At 50.5% G+C, this 26927-nt stretch overlaps 1 protein-coding gene across 2 annotated transcripts in view; it reads right to left on the reverse strand.

Annotated features, from left to right (window-relative positions):
- Positions 1–2099: 2099 nt before the first annotated feature.
- Positions 2100–26927, reverse strand: part of GFOD1 (glucose-fructose oxidoreductase domain containing 1) — a 111770-nt gene continuing 86942 nt past the window's right edge. Inside the window, exons 1-2 of one of the 2 annotated variants that reach the window (XM_039231849.1) lie at positions 7924–7958; positions 2100–4284 (exon numbers count right to left, since the gene is read on the reverse strand). In XM_039231849.1, the coding sequence (XP_039087780.1) occupies positions 3365–4228 (864 nt within the window). In that variant the 5' untranslated portion in view covers positions 4229–4284; positions 7924–7958 and the 3' untranslated portion in view covers positions 2100–3364. Of the gene's footprint in view, positions 4285–7923; positions 7959–26927 lie in introns of those variants that run through there. The other variant, XM_039231848.1, reaches the window with a different exon arrangement.

The following is a 26927-nucleotide window of genomic DNA, read 5'->3' on the forward strand; positions in this document are numbered from 1 at the left end:
TGACTGTGGGCAAGTTACTCTTCCTTTCAGAGCCTCCATTTTCTCCTGTGTGTAATGGGAATAGCAATACCCAAGACCACTGGGTTGTGTTGGGGATTAAGTGAGAGAATTCACCTAAAATGCCCTGCACAGAGTGGATGATCAAGAAATGTTGGCGCACAGAGAACGCTTGGATGGCTCAAGTAGGAGTGTGTGTGGTACCCAGCGACGTCTCTTCCACTGGGAGGAGAGGTCGTAGAAAAGCTGCCAGTGGCCATGGACTTTCTCTCCAGAAGAAAACCCAAGAGAATCCAAACTTTCCAAGTAAGCCCAGAGCATTCCCAACCCTTGTGAATATCAGGCGAGAACCACTGCTGCCCCGCCCGCCCTCAGCCAGGAGCGTAAGCCAACATCTCCAGGACCAGAGGGAAGCATCCACACAAAAAATGGGAACCACTCAAGCAACAGGGACTAAATGGGAGACCCTGAGGTGGTGCTTCCATGACACCAGGTCTTCGAGACACAGTAACCAAAGCGGAAAAGGGCTGGATTGCTGCTCCGGGCTTCATCCTGGGCCAAAGTCGGGCTGATGGAACTCAGACTCCTGGGCGCACAATGTGGTGTTGGACTTTTCCCCAGCGAGCTAGGTGGAAAGCTCAAGATCTCAGCTGCCCATGCGGCTCCCAATCAGGCCGTGGGAGGTGGTAGTAGACTGGGAGAAGATTGGTAGAACTACCAATCAGGTGGTAGTTCTGGGGCAAAACTAAAGGAGCACTAAAGAACTATCTGAAACTCCTCTCTGGGAATTTTTGTATTTGAAACAATGAACTACCTCAGTCGTTTCCTCCTCTTGTGGCCGCATCTACTACATGCATTTCAGTAGAGAAGATTCGAGTACACTTACTAAAATATTTTTCATGCTTCTTTTAAAGAATATATATTCTCTCTATATCCCCTAGTCTCAAATGAGATTTTGTGTTTTAGACACTGACTATTTATCACAGGACTCAGAGGCCTTTGGAAGGAGAAAACAAAACACAAAAACAACAAAACAAAACAAAACAAAACAAAACAAAAAAACCTTCCCAAGTCTTTGGGTTAAGTACAGAAACATAGAATTGAAACCCCTTGATATCCCTACTTAGATTGATAAATGACTTAGAAAAATGAGACCCATAGAATTAATCTAAGTTTTCTTTCCCTTCATCCTTAATCACAGCCTTTCAGGCTAGATAGGGGAAAAAAAAAATCTTTCCACTCAGTTTCTACAAAAGGTATTTATCCAGAAGGCAGTTTAGGAGACTCTGAACTGAAACAGTCCACAGCATGGCCATCTGTCCCCACTATTACTGGGGCAGGTTCGTTCTACCAAATCTCTTGTTTTGAACTGGTAGCTCTGAACGCCAGCATGATGGTCACGAGGTGATGATGTCAGAGACCATAATTGACCATGGAGAGTTCCAGCTGACTCACTAGCCATGAGTGAGTGACTCTTTGGGGGAAGGTAATCCTTCCTTATTGTGCTGGAAAATGACCCAACATTCTTGCGGTGTTTGGATATGCTCACCCCACACCCACGGGCAGCCTGGGCATCACATGCAGTGACCCTGGGAGGAGAATGGAAGATACAATGGCCCGTACTGTTCATTTTCAGATTCTGTGTCCTCAGAGTCTGGGGTGAGGCGGGGGGCTGGCTTTCGGCCCCTTAAATTCTCTTCTGCCTCTACTGCCAGTCATCTGAAAAGACGTCAAAACCTCAGGTGTGTGCCAAAGACCACTACTGGGTTCTGTGACCTGTGAGCAAAAGCTACGGGGATTTGTAAGTTCTTGTCTCCACAGCCAACCCTGACTAGTGTCTAATGGGGGATTCCAGGTTCGGAAAAGGAGAATTTCCCAGTTTCCAAATGTTTGCCTCGGTGTTTCTTTCAAGGGACGTCTGAATTTTTAAGAGCCATTTCAGTGACATTTGGTGGTGGTGAGCCCTGACAAACCCGTGTGTGTGTGTGTGTGTCTGCGTGTGTGCGCGTGTGTCTCTAGTAGTCCCCCTTCGGAACTGCCCGCTCCAAGCCTGAAGTCTACCCTCTCCAGCAAAACCTGGACCAGGAGGGGAAAATATGCTCTTTTTTTCCAACGTGCACCTTCTCAACCCTACGTGAAGATACACCTCCGTGGGCTCTAAAGCCCCAGAGTAGAAACACTGAACATGATATTCCTTGTTGCCTTTTGCTTTAATACCCATTCAAAACCTTACAGGTGTCAGAATCTTGAAAGCAAAGGTCAAAGCTAAGGAAAACACCCTTGAATTTTTTTTTTTTTTTTTTTTTACGGGAAGAGGATTATATCTGCTTGGAACCTAAGGCTTCCCTTTTAAATCCACGAAGCTGGGCGAATCTCCTAGAAGTCCTTTACGGGCTTGGTAGGAGGCCCGGGTGTTGGAGGCCAGAGCCCGCCAAGGGCCGGCTCACTTTCCCGTCTGCTGAGAGATGCCCACGCAGCACGTGAGGGCGGCCCGTGAACTTGTAGTCTGACCCGTTCCGGCTGTGCCCTTGACCCCGCTGGAGAGGACGCTCCAGCCCATATCCCTTTACGCTTAGTTCTACCCCACCCGAAACAGGATTGTAATTGATGACAAACCCAAAGGGCTATTTTACTCTCCGCCTACTCTGTTTCCATGCAGCCTGTGACTGGGTGCTCCCCTTTTGGCTTGCTGGCTATTCCTGGCTCTCCCTTACCCCTCCTCCAGCCAGGCCAAGGGCAGTGCACCAATTAGGAAGACACCCCCTGCTGCTTCCTAGGAGGAAGACCAATCGATCAAGCCCGCTATTCACTTTGCTACCAAGTACTTTTTCCTTCAGACATTTTAAGTGGCTTTCTGGAATCTGAACCTTCTCATTAGCCCACTGCACCCCCACCCCCACCCCACCCCCCAGACTAACAGGATTCTGTGGACCTGTGAGGGCTGCCTTCTCCTGCCAGGCGGGTGGGGGGGGGGGGGAAGCCGGCACCCCACTGAGCTCGCCATTGGGTCACAGGAGCATCTGGCTGCCAAGGAGGCCAGTGTGTAGGGAGGGAGGGAGGGAGGGAGGAGGAAAGCATCCGCCTCTTTGCTTCTCCTGGTGAGGGGGCAACGAGAGGCTAAGCCACCGGCTCCTCGGGCAAACGACCGGCTGGGGCGACCTCCCGAAGGTCAGGCCCTCTGAACACTCCCAGGCTGTTGGCACAGCCAGCCCACAGTCTTATTAGGTGGCCCTCACCCAGTCTGGGCTTCAACCTTCCTGGGGCCACTCCACTCACCCTGCCCCTCCGCCTTCCCGCCCCCCCCACGCCTTCCCCCTCTCTGGGCTCCACGCTGCACACCTGAGTCCCCCTGGGTCCCCAGTCCCAGCTAGCAGTACAGGGACATCCTGCTCCGGCGCATGGCCTCGCTGATCAGGTAGGCGGGGCTCAGCTCGGGCTCCTCGGTCATGACGGCAATGTTCTGCCACTCGCCCGTCCGGCTGGACCTCTTGATGGTGTCCACCACGCACAGGGCGTACAGGCAGTCGTCGAAGGTGGCGGCCATGGTGAGCGGCCGCCCGTCCCACGTGCGCCGGTCGTCCTGGTGCTGGAAGGCCTGGCGCACGGCCTGCATCATCTTGATGGTGCCGCGCAGGTAGGGCGACGGGATGTCGCTGAAGGCCTTCTCGGGCAGCAGGGAGTTGCTGACGGGCGTGGCGTCCTGCAGCAGCAGCTCCCGCTCGGGGGCGCCGTTGCGCTGCCCGTACAGGTCGGTGCCCACCGCCAGGAGGCGCCCGGCCGAGCCCACCACGGTCACGTCCTGCTTGAACTCGCCGGGCACGTTGAAGTTGAGGGTGACGGTGCAGCACACGCCGCCCTCCAGCACCATCTGGAAGGTGCAGAAGTCGTCGCTGGTGATCTGGCGGATGCCCTTGATGTGGTCCGTCTGCTTGACGAAGGTCTTGAGCAGCCCGTGGACCTTGACGGCCTTCTGGCCGGTGAGGAAGGTGAGCAGGTCGATGATGTAGGTGCCCACCGAGTGCAGGCCGCCGCCGCCCATCAGGTCGTCACAGCTCCAGTTATACTTCTTGCCCAGCAGGCTGCCGCCGTGCACCTGCACCTCGCACACCAGCAGCTCGCCCGCGTAGCCCTCCTCGATGAGCTGCTTCATGCGCACGAAGGCCGGCAGGAAGCGCAGCACGTTGCCCATGATGCTCATGAGCTTGGGGTAGTAGTGGGCGGCCGACATCATGCGGAAGGCGTCGAGAGGCGTGGCCGTGCGGTCGCAGATGACGTTCTTGCCGATGCCTGCGGGCGGGACAGAGACAGCGGTGAGGGCGCGGCCGGAGGGGGCGGGGGGCGCCGTGGCCCCCCGGACGCAGACCGGACCCGATACCCCCTCTACAATCTCCGAAGGGCCTGCAGCACCGGTCACTCATGCAAAAGTAACAAGACCTATATTATGTTTAAGATAGACTCTGTATTCTAAATATTTACGTCGAATTCCTTAGCGTTAGTATGAAGCCAAATTAAATCAATTAATATGGACTTATTTTAATATACTTAAAATGGCCTCTGTTTTGGATATATTTTAAATGTTTATTTATTTGGGGGGAGAGAGAGAGACAGAGCACGAGTGGGGGAAGGGCAGACAGGGAGGGAGACACAGAATCTGAAGCAGGCTCCAGCTCAGAACCCAACATAGGGCTTGGGCCCACAAACTGGGAGATCATGACCTGAGTGGAAGTACGATGCTTAACCCACTGAGCCGCCCAGGTGCCCCAGAGACATTTTTAAATATCTGTCCGTATAGAATATAAAACACTTCATTTCGGGGCACCTGGGTGGCTCGGCTGGTTGAGCTTCCGACTTCAGCTCAGGTCACTATCTCACCGTTTTGTGGGTTTGAGCCCCGCGTAGGGCTCTGTGCTGACAGCTCAGAGCCTGGAGCCGGCTTCGGATTCTGTGTCTCCCTGTCTCTCTGCCCCTCCTCCACACATGCTCTGTTTTTCCCTGTGTCAATAATAAAATAAACATAAAAAATTTTTAAAAAATATTTCATTTCATGCTTTATGTGTAGAAGTCTAGGACATTTTATATACAAATATTTTCCTTGTAAAATATTGATAAATCTAAAATAATTAAATAGGGGTGCATGAGTGACTCAGTGGGCTAAGCGTCTGACTTCAGCCCAGGTCACAATCTCAGGGTTTGTGGGTTCAAGCCCTGTGTCGGGCCCTGCGCTGACAGCTCAGAGCCTGGAGCCTGCTTCAGGTTCTGTGTCTCCCTCTCCCCCCGCCCCCCACCCCACTCACACTGTGTCTCTTTCTCCCTCTCAAAAATAAAACATTTAAAAGTTTTTAAATAAAATATTTTAATATAGAAGTCTTACTGAAGTAAAGCAATATCCTCTTCTTACATGTTTTATTAAAATTATCTTACGTAAGAAATCTTTTATACTTTTATATGTAAAATATAATTTATTAAAAATGTATTATTACAGGGGCACCTGGGTGGCTCAGTCAGTTAAGCATCCAACTTTGGGTCAGGTCATGATCTCATGGTTTGTGGGTTTGAGCCCCGTATCAGTCTCTGTGCTGACAGTGTGGAGCCTGGTTGGGATTCTCTCTCTCCCTCTCTCTGTCCTTCTCCCATCCATGCTTTCTCTCTCAAAAATAAATAAAGTCTTAAAAACAAAGGATTATTAGAAATATCATGTGTAGGGAAGAGAAGAGTGTCTCTGGACAGAACCAGAATATGTAAGCTTAAGTCATTGCCGAGGTTAAGTCTGATTAAATAGGAGAAAGAATTTCCTGATGATATGCTCTGAAGGTCTAAGCATTTAGCTCTCTCTCCTACAACCACCAACCAAGGATTACATCTTGAAAGTTACCTGCTTGTTTCTTTTGCACTATGGATTAGGGCTGGCAGGAGTCTGAGATATGTTTGTCTGAGGTTTTTCTGCTTTTTACGGGAAGAGTGGGTAGTCCCTGGATCTGAGGGGCACGCGGTGGCTGGTTCCTGTCTCATGGGTGGGGGGCGGGGGGTTCTGTGCTTTTGGCCAATGCACCTGGGGCCAAATAACAATTAGGCTTACGTGATGGCTGTAATGGATGCGTAAAATTCCAGGTAGATTCAAGCCCTTTGGGAGACTAAGTGATTCTGGGTCTGGGGAAAACAAAAGATCAAAGGAAAGGAGAGTGACAGTCAGTGAGAAAGGGATTTACTTATTCTCAGCAGCCAAGAGTCAGGGAAGAAAAACAAGTCAGCTAAACCTGTAGAAACAGCCCAGTGGAACATGATGCTGCCGCTGCTGATGGTAATAATAATAATAATGATAATAAAAAATTACACGGATTTTGTCAGCAAGCCAGATTAAAGGCTGTTAGGTGGAAAGCCTTGGACACTTCTGAGTCAGGGCACGTGTCTGCCTGTGTCTCTTGTCCAGTCACGCTCTGCACGTAGACCCTGCCACTAGCGACCTGTCCTCTCCAGACAGGGGAGATCCCACAAGGGGAATGGGACACTGAGACACAGCGGTGCTGGCTGTCGGCGCCCAACTTGACTGAACCCATGACCTCTCCCGACAAGCTGAGCGGAGATCGGGTTCTGCTACTGCAGGTGTCTGTCCAGCAGAGGTGGCCGGACAAGCCTACACCCTAGAACGTGGCCCTCATATTCCCAGTGTAGACCCGGCCAAACAGCAGACGAGGTGGGAACAGACTGTGGATGAGAAGTATGCTCTGTGGCTGTCAATTACCAATGAAATATGCACATTTCATTCCGGCCCCAAGAGAAAGGGCCGGGAGCCACGCAGTAATGGCATCTCCTAGCCCTTTGCCACATTGGCAGAGCTGGCTGGCTTTTCGGATGACTGGGAACGATCAGTAAGAAGCTCCTTTAACTCTGAGCAACCAGTTAAGGACTGAAGCTTTCGCAGAGGGATGAGGAAACACTGGTGTGTACTACCAAAGGGCCACACACTGGCGAAACATAATGTTCGGATGTCGCGATCCTGTAGGGAGCAGGCTCAGGTAACACTGGCTCGTGCTGACAGGAGCAGTTTTATATGTGAACAGACTGCTAGGTCACTGCAGGGACAGGTGACGAATGCTGACAAATCTGCCTTGCGCCTGCTGCACATGGGCCATGGCCTCTCCTACACCCTAACCTCAAGGGCCCCCAAATCAGGACCCTGACTGTCATCATCTTCTTCTTCTTTTTTATGTTTATTTGATTTTGAGAGACAGAGACAGAGTGCAAGTGGGAGAAGGGCAGAGAGAGAGGGAGACACAGAATCCAAAGGTGTCAGCACAGAGCCTGATGCTGGGCTCGAACCCACGAACTGCCAGATCATGACCTGAGCCGAAAGCAAGAGTCAGACGCTTAACCAACTAAGCTTCCCAGGTGCCCCCCAGACGGTCATCTTCTTATACTCTTTCAGTAATCTTAATAGCACATGAGAAGAAGTTTACCTTATTTTTTTCTATTATAAAACGCTATACAATAAAATAGTAAAAGAAACAATAAATGGAGAAAATTCATTGTGCTTCCCATCCACACACCCTAAACCATCACTAAATGGTAATTCTTTGCAGCTCTATAGATGGAAGATTCTGATGTGATTCTCATGAAAGCTCCTTTTCCGGAAAACGCAGTATGAACGTATGCAAAAAGCCTCTGTCTGGTTCTGAACCTTGTGCATGGCTGCCCCCAAGGACCTGAGATGCAGGATCCCTTCTTTGAGGCTATCTCTGTGTCCGCAGGACACAACCGCATTCTCAAAGCTAAAGGCTGGTTCTGACTTCTTAAGTGTCCACTCTGCCCACAGTACCCAGAGGCGCTCTGGGCTTCGGGCAGGAGCCCAGCGAATGTTGTCGCCTGGCCCCGCCTCACCGCCCATGCTCTTTAGCGATATCCACGCTTCGTGCGTGGATCTTAACTTACCGTATCTCTGCAGCGCAAAAGAGACTTCTAGGAATCTATCATAAAGAAATGATCTCGAATGTAAGCACGGCTTCTAGCCCAAAGAGGCTTCTCGCTGAATTATTTATTAAAGCAAAAAGCTAGGAACAAGACGAATGCCCAACAGAGAAGAATGGAGATGTAAGCTGTAGTGTGGCTGTACAATAGAAGGTTGTTAAGCTGCTAAACATGATGCTAATGAAGGCTTTTTAATGGCAAGCAAGAGGATTATGATGTAATGTTCAGTGAAAAGGGCTCTATTCATAGACATACTATGATCTCAACTCTCTCTTTAAAAATACAAAAGAGGAGTGCCTGGGTGGCTCCCTTAGTTAAGGGTCTTTCTTTGGCTCAAGTCATGATGATCTCACAGTTTGTGGGCTGGAGCCCTGCATCTGGGTCTGTGCTGAGAGCACAGAGCCTGCTTGGGATTCTCCTTCTCTCTCTCTCCTTCTTCCCTTCTCTCCCTCTCAATAAGTAAATAAATAAAACATTTAAAAAATACAAAAGAAAAGGAGAAAACCTGGAAGGGGACACCGAAAATGTTTACAGTGGTTCATTCATTAGGAGGATTATGACTGATTTTTATCTTCTTCGCTACATTTTTCTACGTGTCTCCTGTGATGGTCAGAACATCCATTAGCTTTTCTTTCCTAAGCCCAAAGGAGACGTGAAGCCCTTTGAAGGATGGGGCTCATGTGACGGCAGAAGGGCCTTGCGGAGCCCGGGATGGGCAGGCAGGTCCTAAGAGCCGGTGGACCTGGCTGAGGGCCTGAGCCCCGGGGTGGAGGCAGGGGAGGGGGTAACGGAGCCCCTGACCCTGAACTGTGAGTGCTTCAGAGCCTCAGACTACTGTGCCAGGTGTCCTGGCTTCACCTGCTCAGGACTCTCTGTGGCTCTCCCGAAAGCTCTGGACTCTCTCCAGAAGATGCAGTTCCAAGCACGCCCACACGGCAAGCCCGGGTACAGTCCTCTTGGGCTCTGAGGAGCAGGCGTCTCCATCATAAACTGCAATCACTTCTTTTTAAAGTATTTATGTATAAATGAATGTTACGTGTGTCGTTAACTTTCTTTTAGTAGGCTCTACGCCCAACGTGGGGCTCGAACTCACAACCCCCAGATGGAGAGTCCATGTGAGCCAGGCGCCCTTGAACGATATCTTCCTGAAGGCGTTGGGACATATTGTTAAAAACAAGGTAACACTTCCAGTGTTAAAAGAAACCCAAGAGGCGCCTGGGTGACTCAGCTGTTTGAACAATCGACTCTTGATTTCAGCTCAGGTCATGATCCCAGGGTCATGGGATTGAGCCCCCGCATCAGGCTCCATGCTGAGTGTGGAGCCTGCTTAGGATTCATCCTTTCTCTCTCTTTAAAGAAAAGAAAAAAGGAGAGGAGATGGGAGGGGAGGGGACGGGAGAGGAAGGGAAAGGAGAGGAGGGGAGGAGAGAAAACAGAAGAAACCCAAAATGCAGAGCAAGTGGGCCTTCACTGATTGGTAAAGTTGGTTTTCTCTCTGTTCCGGACACTCTTACCTCAGCCCTACCTCTTGGCGGGGGCGGGGTGGGGGGTTGGGGGGTGGGGGCTTCTGCAAAGCACACTCTGGAACCCCACATCCTCAGGTTCTCTTTCCCAGAGTCTCCCCAGAACCTGAAGCTCTAACGTTCTTGGCAGTTTAACAAGCACAAAGGGCTTAGGCTAAGGAAATAAAAAGTCTATTTTTTTGATGTTTGCTTATCCGATTTTTCTATTTCCGCCTACCTGAGGTACAACTGACATATAAAATTGTAATAAGACAGTTAAAGGATACATCATGGTTCTTTGATACACATATACGCTGTGAAAGTATCTCCACCATCTGTTTAGTGAACCTCTCTTGTGTGTGACAGAATGCTTAGGCTCTACCTTCGTAGCAAATTTCAATTCTACACAATACAATGCTATCAGATATAATCACCATGTTTACCTGAGATCCTCAGGGGCACCCGGGGGGCTCAGTCGGTTAGGCATCTGAGTCGGCTCAGCTCAGGAACTCACATTTTGTGAGTTCGAGCCCACATCGGGCTCTGTGCTGACAGCTCAGAGCCTGGAGCTGCTTCCGCTTCTGTGTCTCCCCCTCTCTCTCCACCCCTCTCCCCAGCTCACATTGTCTGTCTGACTCTCTCTCACATAAATAAATAAATAAACATGAGGAAAACAATCCTCAGATCTTATTCATCATAGAGCTTAAAGTTTGTACTTAAATACAATTCTAATTGTAGACTTCCAGTCATCAGACACTGTGTGTGCGTGTGTGCATGTGTGTGTGTAAGTACATTAGTGTGGCACAGAGAATCCCCTCCCGCAAAATCACATGCAGCATAAAGAACACTTGCACCACCTGGGCAGAGAACGGACACCCCCCCCCCCCAATCCTGGGTGCATCAGGTGCCATTGGACATATGCTGGGATTTCTTCCAAATAAGCAGACAAATGCCTACCTTCCAGGTCGCCTGTCAGCCTGGGCTATGGTCTGGCTTTCCAGAAAATACCACAGGTCCTCAGTGTCTCTGTGATTTTCAGGTGTCTTAGCACAATGCCTTTCCTGCCACCCTCCAAGAAAGGGCTAGAATTGGATTCTTTGGAGAAAAGCCCTTCTCTATTTTGTGCCGAAAAGGAAATCCTAAGGTAGGGGCCAAATCTTGCCCAGCTCCCTAAGCACGTGACTCTGACATTCCTTTGATATGAAGGTAAATAGACACCGCCAGGGCTACAGGAGCTGAGAGCCTCCATCTCTCAAGGGGAGAAGCGCAGGGAGAGACAGGAGCCCCCTTCATATGCCGGCCCCCAAACAGCCCTGGCTGATTTCCAATGGGGAACCATGAGGGGCAGAATATAAGCCCCATCTCTGCTCTGCAGACCCTAAGAGGACAGTGTGTGTGCTCTCACCCCTAGGAAGACAACTCTACCTAAGGGACAGGAAGGCCATCTCTCCCGCCTGCATCCACACATCCTCCCCAGCGCCATGGAGACCCCACCCCCCTTAGGAGTTTATACTGTCTCGTGGCAAGATATGGTGTCCTTCTAAGGCAAAAGATTCAAAAGACTTTGGGACCCCAATCTTTTTTTTTTAATGTTTATTTATATTTGGGGCGGGGGAATGAACATGAGCAGGGAAGCGACAGAGAGAGAGGGAGACAGAGGATCCAAAGCAGGCTCGACGCAGAGGCTCGAACTCATGAACTTCGAGATCACGACCCAAGCCAAAGTCCAACGCTTAACGACCTGAACCACCTAGGTGCCCCGGGGCCCCAAACAATCTTAAAGAAAATCAGGCGGCAGAGGTTCCCAGCAATCAAGGACTCGAAACCTATGGATTCAGTTTCACTCCAAAGAAGCAGGCCATGCAGCGTGGAAAGCAGAAGGTGCTCAGTGAGAAAGAGTGAGCGTGCTGTGCTTTGCCAAGTGCCAAGCATCTCCCGAGCAGCTGGAGAATTTCGGTGATGCCCGCTGGTGCTCACAATGATGTAGAGGGACAGCAGGTGCTTGGTGGGCATCTGGGGACACTGGTGGATGGGGTCACCCTGCTGCTGCGCCCCCGGGGACGTGACATGAGCCATTATACCACCACCCCTGGCCCAGCTGTCTCCACCAAGGGAGCGGCCCCTGCACCCAGACATGGAGGTCTTGGAATCCTGCCACATTTATCAAGGCGGTGCCGTGTGGCTCTGAGTGGTTGGCACAGAGCGCGTTGGGGCCGCACTGGCATCCTGGGGAAGTCTTCGTAGCCCGCCCGCCTCCCTGGAGACCATTTAGCCTTCCGTGTGAAGGCAAAGAGCCCAAGTTGGGTCTTTTGGGGACTGACGGGAGCAGATTACATCATGGTAGAATGTGCCGCTTGGACATGTGCATCATTTCGAGACTGAAGACAATCAGGGTTCAACAGATTCAAGAAGAGCTTTTACCTCCCCCCTCAACTACCTAAAAGAAGTTGGGCAGCCAACTACCTTGGCTGCACCAGGAGGAGAGCTATTCCCAGAGATAACTTTTTATATCAGAAAAACTTATCTGCATGGCCTGGCAAATATTTACCGAATATTTGTCTTTCTTGTGTTCCTGCGAAACGTCTTCCTCCTCTCTCCGAAGCCCCGTGTTCTTACCCTCTTCTCCTTAGCTTGGTAATGATCTCTACGCCTTGATTACCTGCCTGCCAGGCAGTCTCTCCTATTTTTTTTAAATTTTTTTTAATGTTTTATTTATTTCTAGGAGAGAGAGAGAGAGACAGCGTGAGCAGGGGAGGGTCAGAGAGAGAGGGAGTCACAGACTGAAACAGGCTCCAGGCCCTGAGCTGGCAGTCAGCACAGAGCCCGACGCGGGGCTCGAACCCATGAACCACGAGATCATGACCTAAGCGAAAGTCGGACGCTTAACCGACTAAGCCACCCAGGCGCCCCAGTCTCTCCTATTTTTACGGGGCTCACCTATAAAAGACATCTGTTTTTCTCCTTTTAATCTGTCTTGCATCAACCTCATTATTTTGGCAGCCAAGAAACTTAGAAGGGAAGGCGGGAAACGCTGTCTGCCCCTACAGTGAGCAGCTTAGGGCCAGAGCAAACTTTTCATGCAAGAACTCTTGCTCGGCAAATAAAGCGAGAGCTCGCCATCCAGTCCATAAGGTGGTGGGACTAATGCCTTCTCGCCTCTACGGCAGAGCTGAAGGGGGGGAGAAGGTGAGATCAATGGGGAAATTCTGGAGGGTTGAAAGCACAGTGCTCAAGGACAGTGTGCCTGCTCCTTGTCAGAAGCTCTGAAATAATTTACGGCCCTCCTGAGATCTCTCCTGGGGACATGAGAAACCAGCCCCTGCCTAAGTCCGCTGAGTGTGTTCTCTGTAAACTGAGCCACAGCACACTCATGGAGGGGGGGTGTGCTGTGGAGAAGGAGTTCTCAACCAGTAGACCCCAAGCCGCCTTCAGGCAGCTGCACCCCACCCCCCACACCTCCAAGTTCAAAGTCTCCAAGCTGGGGCTGGGTACCCATGCATATGTCTGAGACCGGAGCTTTTGTGTGGGCTGAGCCTCCATCCAGATGGACCCCCGAAAGAAGCAGGGACAAGGGACTTCTCACTGACACCTCGAGAGAAAGACATGTGCCGCCTGCCATCCAAAGAGCAACTACCCTTTCCTGCCCTTGTTCGAGTAGGTTATCCCTGGGGACCCAGAGTGTAGCTGTCACCTGGCCACCAGGGGACCAGAGCCATTCCCTAGCATAATGAGCCTGAAATTTCAAAGCATGCTTCCTGCCAACACATTGCCAATTGCACACTCCCTTATCTAATCGACGGTGCAAATCTAGGAGGCCAGTGCTACTTTCCCACCAGATCTCCCCAATTATTCCACTTGTGTTGACAGTTCCTTATCTTCTGAAAGCCAGGACGGCTGCCGGGTGCGCAGGCTGGCTTGCAGCTGTCCTGGTAGATTGGAAGAACTTCCACAAGAAATCCCACCAGATCCGGCTTCCTATTCTTTCCTCTCGTTCACAGAAGGCAGAGATTTCTCTGCAGTTCAAGCAGGAAACTCATTATCTTCATTTATACTCCATTCTGTCAATATTTCTGCACGAGGCACTGGGACGGAAAAACAAGTAGGCTATGGGGTGTTGGGGGGGGGCTCAGTCGGTGGGGCGTCCGACTCTAGTTTGGGCTCAGGTTGTAATCTCACGGTTCATGAGATCGAGCCCTGCGTGGGGCTCTGTGCAGTAGTGTGGAGCCTGCTTGGGATTCTTGCTCCCTCTCTCTCTCTGCCCCTCCCCACTCATTCTCTCTCTCTCTCAAAATAAATAAAAATTTTCAAAAGATATTTAAAAAATGAGTAAGATAGCTGAATAAGGAGCTCCCAGGCTAGTAAAGAAAACCAACTAGAAATGAGTAACTACAGTATCTTATAGATTATGGGATCTAACATAGGGATAAACAGTGAGAGCAGGAAGAAGGCTTGCCCAACTGATACAGGCATGCTAGAAAGCTCTGCTCAAGAGGGGACATTCGAGCAGGGTTCTGGAGTATATGTAAGAGTTCACCAGAATGAATATTCAGAAGCCGTGGGTCCCATTTAGAAAATAGTTGAAAGCAAGAGCATTTAACCTAGGATCCGAGAAACCACAAAATTGGAAGTTGTATGTATGCCTATACCCTGATGTTTCATTTTCTGAGGGAGAGGTTCCTTAGAGTCTTAAAGGAGTTTGTGATTCAAAGGAGATCAAGCAGAAATGGAGTGAAAGTGAAAGAAAAAACAAAGACAGGGCAGAGACAAATCTCTGGTTTCAACAGAATGAGGGATCTGAATACACCGGGCTACTTTGTAACCATTCCTTCCTCAACCCTGGTTCAGTTTTACTCACTCCCTGCACCACTGCCTTTAGACCAGCTCTGTCCCAGCTCTGTCTCTCCCTGCCTTTATTCCCCTGGGCTTGGTTATCTTCTGCCTCTCCACCCCACCCCCAACACACACACACACACACACACGCACGCACGCACACACACGCACACACACCCCACACACAATGTTCCTTTCAGCACTAGGCAGGGATGACTTGTCTAAACCCCACTCTGTGGCCTCTGGCCCGCCTTCCCTATAAATTGGGAGACAGGGCCCCTTTAGAGAAACCCCTCACCTTCAATTCCCTGCGAGAGTTCCTGACAAACAGCTTCCCAGCTCAAACCACTAATCTGATCTGTTCACAATAGTAATGACATAATTTAAAACAGCAACAACAACCATCTGCTAAGCCCTTGTGCCGGAAAAGGCTGAGCGTTTTACATACACTTCCATTTTTTTTTTTTTTTTTTTTTTAGCATACACAACCCCACGAGGCAGGTACTCAGACTGTCCCCATTTCACAGATGTGGAAACAGCCTCTTTGAGGGTAACCACTAGCCCGCACGTCCACAGCTCAGTGAGTGGTAGAGATCTGACCCCAGGTTGCCGGCCTTTGAGCAAACCTGGTCTTAACTATCTCATTCCTACTGCCTTCTTAACACTGCTGGCTTAAGGCTGGCTCAGCTCCTCTCATACCTAAATTGTATACAACACCCAGAGAGGACATCTGCCTCCCTGGTACGTGCCTGTGCACATGTGTGCAATGACTGCGGCACACGGCGCCCCGGGGGGCTCCGAGGGGGGACGCATAACCAACCATGGTGAGCATCAAAAGCCAGGGCGCTGGGGGCGGGGGTGCCTGCTGTTCAGCTGGATGACAGCCCAAAGTCCCAGAGCACCACAATTAATTTCAAACTTGAGATGGAAATGGGTCACAGTGACCCACATTTGGTTCCTTTTGTCAAAGCCCCTGATGCTGCCAGTGGGCCCTGAAAGAGAACAGCCAAGGAAAGGATATCAGCACAGCTGACACTGATGGCACTTGATACTGATCTCAATTAAATGTTCAAGTGCTTTTTTTTTTAAAGGTTTATTTTTGAGAGAGAGCGAGACGGCAAGCATGCAGCATGTAAGTGGGGGAGGGGCAGAGAGAGATGGGGAGAGAGAATCCCAAGCAGGCTCAGTGCTGCCAGCAGAGAGCCGGATGTGGGGCTTGAACCCATGAACCATGAGATCATGACCTGAGCTGAAACTGTACGCTTAACCGGCTGGGCCACCAGATGCCCCTCAAATTTAAAAAAAAAGTTTTTTAAGGTTTATTTATTTTTCAGAGACACAGTGTGAGCAGAGGAGGGGCAGAGAGGGAGACAGAGAACTGGAAGCTGGCTCCAGGCTCTGAGCTGTCAGCAGAGCCTGATGTGGGGCTTGAACCCACAAACCACAAGATCACGATCTGAGCCAAAAGCTGGACACTTAACCGACTGAGCCCCCCAGGCGCCCCCCTCCCCCATGCAACCAACACTTTTTATAGACTTCCTCCCACTGCTCAGCCTTGTCGTCTGGAATTGCCTTTTGCAGAGAAGTCCTTTGCAGTAGTAAGGACTGCTTCACGTGCATCCTCTCCTCTAACTGCTGAGCCCGTGACAGCTGGGACAGGACACTCCTGAAGCACTTTCCACGCCCGGTCTCCTTATTTGTAAATGCCACACACCTGCATCACCAGGGCCAACACGTGTGGAGAATGAACACGGTGTTGGGAAGTCGCTAGCTGGCCCCTCCCAGCCTGGACATTTCCCAGGAGAGAAGAGCAGAGTTTCCCACTTCTGTCTAGCCCAGGGGAGGCCCAGGGTAGAGGCTGAGACACGGCAGGTAAGGTGTGTGGGAGCCAGACACCTTCCAGGCCAGCGGCAAGCCTCCCGGAAAGCAGGCCCGCCACCTACAGGTGACACAGAGAGACCCCAGTGTGAGGGGCAGGAGGCACGGGGAGGGCCCACGGGACAACAGAGGCCTGGGGTTGGATGCAGTGGCTGCGTGGTCAGGGACTTGGGGACACAGGAAAACGGCCAGGACTGTGGGCTCACCCGTGGAGTCCTGCTATGCTAGTTCCAAATAGCACCCACGGCATCTCGGTTGTCGCTATTCCAGGGACTGGCCTCGACCAGCCTCTCTTGAGACTGCACCGCTATTCCAAGCTGGCCAGGCCAGAATTCAAAGGACACCCCCTGCATGAAGGTGGTGCACAGAAGCCACACTTTCCGCATGGGAACGGCCACCTTCTGCAGTGGAGGGGGCGGCAAAGGGCAGAGTGCTGAGTAACCGGGCCACCAGCGTCATCTAAAAGAGACTACTGACAATATAAACGAGTGCGTTGGGTGACTTTACTGGTTTGCACTAGAATTCCACTCCCTACCCACCCGTCCAGCAGGTGGGGGCCCTAAAATGGTACAGAAGTATGGTGTGAATTTCCATCACACATCCGAAAGGGGGGCAGCCCCACGTTATCTCCCAAAGCCGCTACATTGTCTTCTCCAACACCTCAGTACTGAATTGTACTCGATTTCTGAGTCGAGGCTTTCCAGAGAAACATTACCCTCACTGCGCAGATAGTACACAAGACAGTGGACTTCAGGCAACTTAAGCAAAACAGTAGGAAACTCTCCATCGAGGACAAACTGCCCTAGAGAAGGAATGAATCACAGCCACACTTACCCAGCGATGTGTTGTGTCTTGTTTTATTTAACTTAATTTAATTTAATTTTATCTTATTTAATCTAATTTAATCTTATTTTATTTTCTTACCCAGCAGTGTGTTTTACTTTATTTTATTTTATTTTATTTTCTTACCCAGTGGTATGTTCTATTTTATTTTATTTTATTAAAATCAGGATACTGTATTCACACTTGCCTAAGTTTTTGGCCTTTCTTAAACAACAGAGAGATCCAGCAACATTGGGTTTCTTCCCCGTGGCAACAATCAGTCGGAGTAGAATGGTGGCTTCCACAGTTGGGTCAACCCCTAATCCCTAACCTTAACCGATAGACCACAGTCCCCGCCTGTCCCTATTAAGGGCTGTATTAGTTTTCTATTGCCACCACAACACACTAACACACACGTAGCAGCTTAACCCAACACTTCATGTTATCTTTCAGAGCTCTGGATCAGCAGTCAGGCAGGCTCAGCTCGGTCTCTGCTTAAGGCTCCCACAAAGCCACTCTGGGGAAGAATGTTTCGAACTGCACAAGGCTGTTGGCCGAATTCATTGCTTTGGAGCTTTGGGCGTGAGCTTCTCTGCTGGTTTCCTTGCTGGCCACCGGCTTCTAGAAGGGCCTGCATTCCTCACATGCTGTGCTACATCCAGGCCAGTAACAGTGCATCGAAGTGAATTCTTCTCAGGCTGGAATCTCTCGGACTTCCTCTTTTGCCACCTGCTAGAGAGTACTGTCTTTAAATTCCAGTTATCACATTAGGCCCGCCCTTTGGCCATATAACTAATCGCAGGAGGGACACCGGGGAGCAAAGGTCGTCTTAAGTTCCACCAGCGCACTCCACTCGGTTTGCGAGTGAGCTCTAGAGAAAAGGTCCTGCCAGGAGGAAGATTCTCGAGTGGGTGTGGACGGACATCCCTTTCAAATCGGCCTTTGTTTCTGTGTCCTTTCAGTCGTTTTCACTCCATCAAAAGGAGAGCCTCCGTGAGGTACTCTAGGCTTTAAAAACCTATTATTAGTCTCCTTGTTACCACGGAGATCGTGTCCCCAATTCAGGGCTCCCCGTAGGCAGCCGTAATAGGAACAGTGCTGGGCCGGGTGGCGGTCTGGGCCTCTGGGGGCCGAAATGAGCACGAGGAAGGAAGACGAGCTGAAATTGTCACATACGGATCCACCGGGAGCCCAGCTGCCCGTCGGCTCAGTTAAGCATCACGCCAGCAAGCTTATCCCCGTTTGAACGGAATCGGTCACCAAGGTTCAGGGAGAGTAGGATCGCCCGGGATCAGAGCTAGATGGCAGGTCCCGGCTGCAGGCTCAGGTCTGGGATCCCCACGCCCTCGGTTTTCCACTTTCTACCTAAGGACCCAGTGCCCGGGGACGGGAAGAAGCATGATGAGATGCCCGGACCTGGGAGCTGCCAGGGGAGTTAATAAAGAGGTGCCAACGCTGAGGGCTGCCCCCACTGGACCCCAGCACTGAGTCCAGAAGCGATTCGGGAAGGCAGTGGAGGTGCTGTGGGGGCAGAATGAGTGTTTCAAGGGGGGAGAGCTGGAAGCAAGAAGGCCGGAGGCCCCATGCAGAACCATGACACCCGCTATCTCTGCAGATGTTCAGCTGGCCCATGTCTGTGGCGGTGAGCGGGCCGCGGCAACCGAGAGAAGACTGTGAGGAGGGAAGGAAAGCGGCTGGGGGAACAGGTCACAGTGGAGACGGGGTCCCCACAAACGAATCAAGGAAGGCCTGCAAGAGCTGCCGCCCACTGCATTTGGGCTCCCACCGACCTGGCCAACGGAACTGGGCAGCAACGCGCTTGCCACACGCTTCACCTCTAAGAGGCAACGTGCCCGTTGCAGACGCACAGCAGGGCCACACCGCCACCGCCCCGCGGAGCCCAGGGGTGCAAGTCCTTGCAGCCCGGGAGAGAAAAGCAGGCCGGTGCTCCATGCTTCCTCATGAGGACACCACGGATCTCATCCCATCAGCCGGGAGGCGATCTTCCGTTCTAAGTCCAAGCTCCTGCTGATGGGGCCCAACACCACCAAGAAACCCAGATCTGGGGCTCCTGGCTGATAGGTCAGGATAATCATTAACAAACCGCTTTCCCCAAGCACTTTTGCCCACATCACCTCTGCATTTTAGACCAAGTCTGTGACAAGGTATAGAGAGTATGGGCAGGTGGTGGCGGTGAGACATAGAGAGGTGACCTATGGTTAGGGGAGTGTGGTGACCTATGGCATGGGTCGTAGGGATTTATAGTCTTCAGGGGCTGCCTAACGTCCGAATCCCCCTGTTCTATCTGGGAAATTCCTCACTTGTGAGTCTTGGTGGGCGGTAAAACTTCTCCCCACTACGGAAGCCAAGCCAGGAGCATGCCTTCCCATCAACCTTTGTGGAAGAGTCAAGGGCACGTACTTGGGTATGGCCAACCAGCGACCCTGCCTGGGTCTGGTGTGTAAAAAAGGAGAAGGATTCAGAATCCATGCAAGCTGTGGGGGGTAGCAACCTCCACTTTCCAATGGCTGCGGTAGAAGTGCCCTGGTGATGACACCTATAGTCCAGGGCCACCACCATCTAAAGCAACAGGTGCCATCCGTGTTGGCTGCGTTCTCTGGTGTGGCCCATCGGGATTCTGAATGCCAACCTTTTCTTCATTCCTCTTGCTTTCCAAGCCTATGTCCCCAGCCTAACATTTCCGTGAGGCATTAATCTCCTTTCTAGAAATTCTGTTCTGCTAATATTAGCCAGGTAGTTTCTGATGTTGGCCATTGAAATGCTTCTCCAGTCCAACAGGTGTACAGGCTTTCTGGATCCCTTTCTGAAAAGGTTGATTTAAGCACAGAAGAACCACTGAGATGCCTGTTAACAATGCAGCCTAAGATCCAGTGTGCTTTGTTGGAAAGCGAAGTAGAATGAGGGTCTGGTGACCTCATTAAAGTTCCAATCCCAGCCTTTGGAACTGTGTGACATCTAGGAAATACCTTGACCGAGCAATAACGCCTTCCAAGGGCTACCTTGAGGATGAAATGATATATCAGCAACTGTCCCAACATGTAAAAACCCATAAAAACATAAAATCACATCAAAAGTGCTCCTGAATGTCTACTGAAGTCGACAATGGATCCAAGTACAAACTGCGTGTGTCAGTTCCTAGAGCTACAAGAATTCAAAACAGGGGCACCGGGTGGCTCAGGCATTAAGCATCTGACTTCGGCTCATGGTTCGTGAGTTCAAGCCCCATATCGGGTGAGCTCGAGCCCCGTATCGCGTGAGCACGAACTGTGCATCAGGTGGTGAATATAAGCCCCTCTTCTGGTGCACCCCACTTCTCTCTGTCTCTCTCTGCCCCTTGCTCATTGTGCCCTCTCTCTCTCCAAAAAAAAAAACCAAAACAAAACAAACACAACCTCAAAACAAGCTGGACAGCATGGAGGTAAGGTAGGTACCAAGACTTGAAATCAAAATGGGTTCTACATCTGGTTCTGCCACCAATTCAATGTGCAAAAGCCATCCTTGACGCAGGGCTGGTATCTGACCCTGGCAGCTTTCTAAGACCTCTGACAGCACGAAACAAGGGGGACCTAGAGAAGTCTCTGGAAGGAATAGCGTAGTATAAGAACAAAGTTACTGCTGAGAAGCGGTAGCAAAACAGAAAACCTAAACACCGAGCCTATGACCGTGCTCTTTGTCTGGAATCGCTGGGCTGGATCCTAGCTGCTCTTACGAATGAACACAAAATGCAGAAGCTCCAGGCACTGGTCACTTCCGTCACCCCAGGCAGGGGCTTCTGTTGGCTTTACTGGCCAGAAGAGGTGGCAACTGGGAGTCAAGGCTGGGCAAATGCGAAGCAAAGGCAGAGTCCAAGACATTTAGCCCTTAGCAGCTGCTCCTGGCAAATCATTAAAGGTCAGGTAGTGATGGGAGGTTTCAAAGCAGAACCCCTCCTTCCTGAGAACCCAACGTCACCCTCGGTTGCAGCTGATATTTTGACCGATCTGTGCAAACACCGTGGCCAGGAGGAGGATCCCATCTACAGAGCTCAGAACCTCAGGAATGGGCAAGACTGAGGGAGGAGGCTGGTGGTGCGGTGGAGGGAAGGGGCAGTTACAAAGCACCTCACTGAGCACAGAGATCCAGGCTTCCCAGAGCAGCCCAGAAGCCAGCAGCTTCTTCCCTCCTCCAGCCAGCTCTCTTAAAGGGACAGCACTCAATTTTTCATCCTGGGACCTGATGACAGCCCTCTGCACAGCTGATGACAGTTTCAGCCCCTTCAGCCTGCTCACAGGAAGTGGAGACCCTTCACCTTGCCCCAGGCGCTGGCTGTGGTCAGTCCTGAATTTTTTTTTTTTTTGACAATTTGCAAACAATGGAGACTCTTTAAAAAGAGAGGATCCTAGTTGGCAGACTCCCAGAAAATCGGACATACCTGCGGCTGTGTTTGCGCCAGTGATACGAGTGGAAAGCCTGGGAAACGGGAAAGCCCTTGGCTTGCTCGGTGAGGTCGGGTGGCAGTAGCCCCGTTTTACAGATGAGGAAATGGGCCAAGTCTTACTACTTCTTCTTCTCCATAGTACTGTGAGGCCCTGGGGAAGGCTGGGATACAGACATGCTGGTGGCAAGGCTCTAAATGCTCCAGCCCCGGGGGAAAGAGTCCCAGCCAGCCTGGAATGGCTCCCTTCACATCCTGCAGATGCTCCTGCACGAAGGGACCCTCACTGACTCCCAGAAGAGGGGCCCACTGGGCACAGTGCTGCAACGAGTCTGGCCTGGGGCTTGAGAACTTTTGATCACCCACCAGACTTGCCCAGGACTCGGCTAGAGTATGTGCGGAGACGTCCAGATGTCTGAGACACAGCGGATGCCCTAATGGTGTGCCTGGTACAGAGAACGCGGGCAGAGACCACGCCTGGGGGTGGGAGGGGTGTTGTGTGACAGGCATCCATGCCTAGGGAACAGTTCTTCAGCCTTCCGGGCCCTCTGAGAGCAGAGAGCCAGCCTCTGCCCAGGGGCCTCGCTGTGGCTCATCCCGTTCCCTGTTGGGAGGGTGCTGTTGGGAGGGTGCTGTTGGGAGGGTGCTGTTGGGAGGGTGCTGTCCTCCACCTGAGCCCTCACCATGCTGCTACCACTAACACCGCATCCAGAGGAAAAGCTGATCATAATCACACTGAAGTCTAAATGCACCGCAGTCGTGAGAAGAATAGAACTACCACTTACTTACTGAAACATTACTAGGTATCAAGCTCCTGGCAAAGTACGGTTATACTCCCCCCAACACTCTGGGAGGTCACTGGCCTTCCCAAGGTCACAAACCACAGAAGAGTGAATCCCCAAGCAAATTCATAGGCTAGTAACACAGAGAGAGCTGCGATTCCAATCCACATGCTCTGGCTCTGCCTACCGGTGCCTCACCTGGAATACTACGTTGCAATTCTAAATGCAACTGGACAGGTACTAAAACCTGACTGTATAGGAAGCGAGTTGGAATCGTGGATTTTCGCGTAACCTTTCGTTCAATCGCAAACACTTATGGAAGGCCTCCTGGGGAAGAAGTGGGGGGGAGGGGCGGCCTCTCCCTGATCTAGTATTTTCCACTACTAGCTTCTGTGCTTTATCATCCATCATGGTTCTCCAGCTGCATGCCTCGGCACCCAAGGAGTCCCAGAGGTCTCACAGGGAACTCACAGGGGCACTGCGGTGTATTTTAAATGTTTGAGGCTCCCCTGCTCACGCTGTCTCTCTCTCTCTCTCCTAGAAATAAATGAAACTGTTAAAAAAAAAATCCCTTTAAATGTTTGAGGAACACGTAGAGGTACTCAGCATCTACTGGACACCCCAGGAGCCACTACTAGCTCAAGGAGATTCAGTTTTGATACTGGATTGCATGACATTTCTTTCAAGAACATCCAATCTCTGTAAGACTTGTTTTTTGGCAGTTGCTGTGATAAAAACCAAACAAACATACCAGGCAAAAATTCAGGCAGGGTGGAAAATGAGAATGACTGTAGTTTGATTCCATGGTTTGAAGGGTTGCACGGTGCCCAACAGGCACACATATACCATTACAATTCATCCTGATTATTTAAGAATGAAATAATAACAGGGGTGCCTGGGTGGCTCAGTTGGTTAAGTGTCCAACTTTGGCTCAGGTCATGATCTCACGTTTCGTGGGTTCAAACCCCGTGTTGGGCTCTGTGCTGACAGCAGCCTGCTTCAGATTCTGTGTCTCCTTCTCTCTCTGAACCTCCCCCACTCTCAGTCTGTTTCTCAAGAAGTTATAAATATTTAGAAGAATTTTTTTCAAAGAATGAAATAATTACATTCTTTCCATTTATGTGTAATTTTTTCAAGTATCCTGCATATTAGAACATAAATACTTATTATTTTGGTTTTCTAAATGAAATTGCTAGGTCTTTCTTTGGTCCTTAGGAACACCATGAAAAAGTACTAAAAATGCTCAATGGAGAATGCTGAATGGAGAATGTTTAGGAACTTCTGTTCTAGAACATTCTGTGAACTTCCTCCTCTCACTTATAGTTGTAAGTTCTTGAAAGGCAGTAATCACCTGTACTGATCAACACTTTGATTTCCCCTCAGCAAAGGACCTGGCTGGCTGTACTTTTTTTTTAGCACCTGTTTCCAGTTGACAATAAAAGACTGAACTTGGTTACGAGAAGTGATTCATGACCCACAGAGGTCCAGCCAGGTATGCGTGATTATGGGGCGATTACACTTCAGCTAACAGGTCCCACCACCAGGAGGTCAGAGACACATTAATAAGGCACCTGATGGGCCCTCCAGAAGAAATACAATTTTCTGAGCTCTCTGATGCAAAGTAAAATTATCAACTGCCTCTTAAGGGTTGTGAATTCAAATGAAGATACAGCATTTAGGTATTAACCACTTTAACTCCTCTGAAAAGAAGACTTCTTTTCCCATGAGGTTGGGATTCTGTGGGGGTTTTGTGTTTGTTTGTTTGTTTTTTTATTTCTAGGAGAGAGAGAGAGACAGCGTGAGCAGGGGAGGGTCAGAGAGAGGGAGACACAGACTCTGAAACAGCCTCCAGGCTCTGAGCTGGCAGTCAGCACAGAGCCCGATGTGGGGCTCGAACCCACGAACCGCGAGATCATGACCTAAGCGAAAGTCGGACGCTTAACCGACTAAGCTACCCAGGTGCCCCAGGATTCTGTTTTATTTAAGCTGAATCTATCATCCTGTCATTGATCTACATCATTCCCTCCAGTCTCACAAGGCAGACTCACACCTCCAGGAAGAAGGGGTGGGTCCTCAGCACACAGGGGAGGGTCAGAGCCGGCAGGCAGGGCAGAGTTCAAGTCCAGCCTCCACGTCTCTTCCACACCCCTCCCCCCTGCTCCCAACCTGGTTTCTCATGGCTGGAACTCTCCAGAGCAGGAGTTGCTTGCCTGCTTCTCTATCTGCTGACCAGAAGATAAACTGTTGCTTAGCAACTGCCGCATCCCGCTGCCGAAGCAGAGGAGTTGGGTGTCCAGCCATGTGGCTGACATTCTAATCTCTGGCATGTGCCAGTCTTCTGTGTGGGTATCTCGAGATGGGGCAGGCAGGGGGGACCCCTCCCCCAGGCCCCTACTCCCACAGGGCTTTGGTCCTGATAAATGGCAAATGATATCAGCAACCTAGAAGCATGACTGCACACTGTGAAGGTGTTCATGGAACTTTTTTTTTTTAATATTTTATTTCTGAGAGAGAGAGAGAGAGAGACAGTGTGAGCAGAGGAGAGTCAGAGAGAGAGAGGGAGATAAGAATCTGAAACAGCTCTAGGCTCTGAGCTAGCTGTCAGCACAGAGCCCAGTGTGGGGCTCGAACCCACGAACTGTGAGATCATGACCTGAGCCAAAGTCGGACGCTTAACCGACTGAGCCACCCAGGTGTCCCTCACGGAACTGTCTTTAAGCCTCTCCCCGGCCAGCCAGAGTTCACCATGCAGAACTGGCTCTCGGCGATCCACCTGCTGGGGAGCTCCCTGGTGGGTTTCAAGAGGCAGCACTCACCTCTGCTGTCAGTATATACAGGCATGACCTGGGTGGCACGGGTTGAGACTTCATGTGGACCTCTGTCCCCATGGCTCAACTGTGTCACCATCCATGTTCTCATCTGCAAAAGCAGGAAACTGAGCCATAACACATCTCTCAAAGTCCTTCTGGTTTTTAAAAAAATGTTTATTTATTTATCTTTGAGAGAGCATGTATGTGTGCATGAGTGGGGGAGGGGCAGAGAGAGGAGGAGAGAGAGAATCCCAAGCAGGTTCAGGGCTGGCAGCGCAGAGCCCATAGTGGGGCTCGATCCCACGAACCATGAGATCATGACCTGAGCTGAAATCAAGGGTCAGACGCTTAACTGACTGGGCCACCTGGGTGTCCCCCAGGGTGCTTCTAAGGAACACTGCTTCTCCTGGGTGTTTGTGGCTGGGCCACATACCAGAAAAAGGGTTCCAAGGTCAAGATTTTTGGGAAGTGCTTGTTAAAAAATGTTAAAATGTTTCAATTCTGTGTTCTGCCCTCATTCCTGGCCTAGATCTTGCTCCTCACTGTCCTAGGAAAGATCATAGCCACCTGCCAATGATCACTTAGTTTCATATACTTCTGTGTGTCAGTTTCCATGGGTTTAAGTTTATTTATTTTGAGAGAGACAGAGACAGCGTGAGTGAGGGAGGGACAGAGAGGAAGGGAGAGTGAGAGAATCCCAGGCAGGCTCCATACTGTCAGGGCAGAGCCCAACTCAGTGCTTGATCCCACGAACCATGAGATCATGACCTGAGCCGAGACCAAGAGTCAGATGCTCAACCGAAGCAGCCACCTGGCACCTCTTGATGGGTTTTTAAAAATGTTTTTTTAACATTTATTTTTGAGAGAGAGAGAGACAGCGTGAGCAAGGGAGGGTCAGAGAGAGAGGGAGACACAGAATCTGAAGACAGGCTCCAGGCTCTGAGCTGTCAGCACAGAGCCCAATGTAGGGCTCGAACCCATGAACGTGAGATCATGACCTGAGCCCAAGTTGGATGCTCAACCAACTGAGCCACCCAGGCGCCCATTGATGGGTTTTTTAAAGCAATTTTAAGCACCGGTCCCAAAGGCACACACAAACTGAAGTTGCAAGCACCCTCCTCATTACAAAAAAAGCTCTAATACAGCACTTTTGTGCATCAGTAACATGTACATGAATCTCCAAGGAATCAATGGTGTGGAATGATTGCCAGGCTACCTGACCATTGCCTTTTATAACAAAGCATGTTGAAGAGGAGAGGCACAGTTAGTGTTTGGGCTAGGTGTTCTACAGCGTCCCTCCAAGTACAATGTCCATGACATAAATCTCCACATACTGGCCTGCTCACTAAACAGCCAGCGTGTATTTATTTGGGGGGTTGGGGGGGAGCAGGTAAGAGTAGAGAGGAGATGAGGAACTGGAGCTAAGTCAGCTGGCCCTCCCGTAGCCTCAAGGGAGGACACTGCTATACCTGTTCTAGAAGGTACAATTCAGGGAAGACAGGGAAGGGAAAGCAAAAAAAAAAAAAAAAAAAGGTGGGGATGTAACATTCACACATGATACCCACCCTCTCTCGCATCCACACACCTTGAGGTTGAATGAGAAGAAAGACGTACATATATGGAAAACTGCTCAAAACAAATCCGAGCAATTGGACATGTAGTCAACTCACTGCAACATTCAAGTAGAGGTGCTTTGGCCAAATTCCGATATGCAATCAACTCTCTAAAGGTCCACAATCCATGTGTATCTTTAAGAATATCTGACACCCCTTATGCTGAGTGAAATAAGTCAGGCAGAGAAGGACAAATACCATATGTTTGCACGTATAGGAGGATTAGGAGGAACTTGACGGAGGAACAAGGGGGAGAAGAAGGGCGGAAATGGTGGGGGAAAGGGAGAGAGGCAAAC

The sequence above is a fragment of the Hyaena hyaena genome, unplaced genomic scaffold (genome assembly GCF_003009895.1).
Source record: "Hyaena hyaena isolate Hyena2069 unplaced genomic scaffold, ASM300989v1 scaffold_60, whole genome shotgun sequence".
NCBI classification, from domain to species: domain Eukaryota; kingdom Metazoa; phylum Chordata; class Mammalia; order Carnivora; family Hyaenidae; genus Hyaena; species Hyaena hyaena.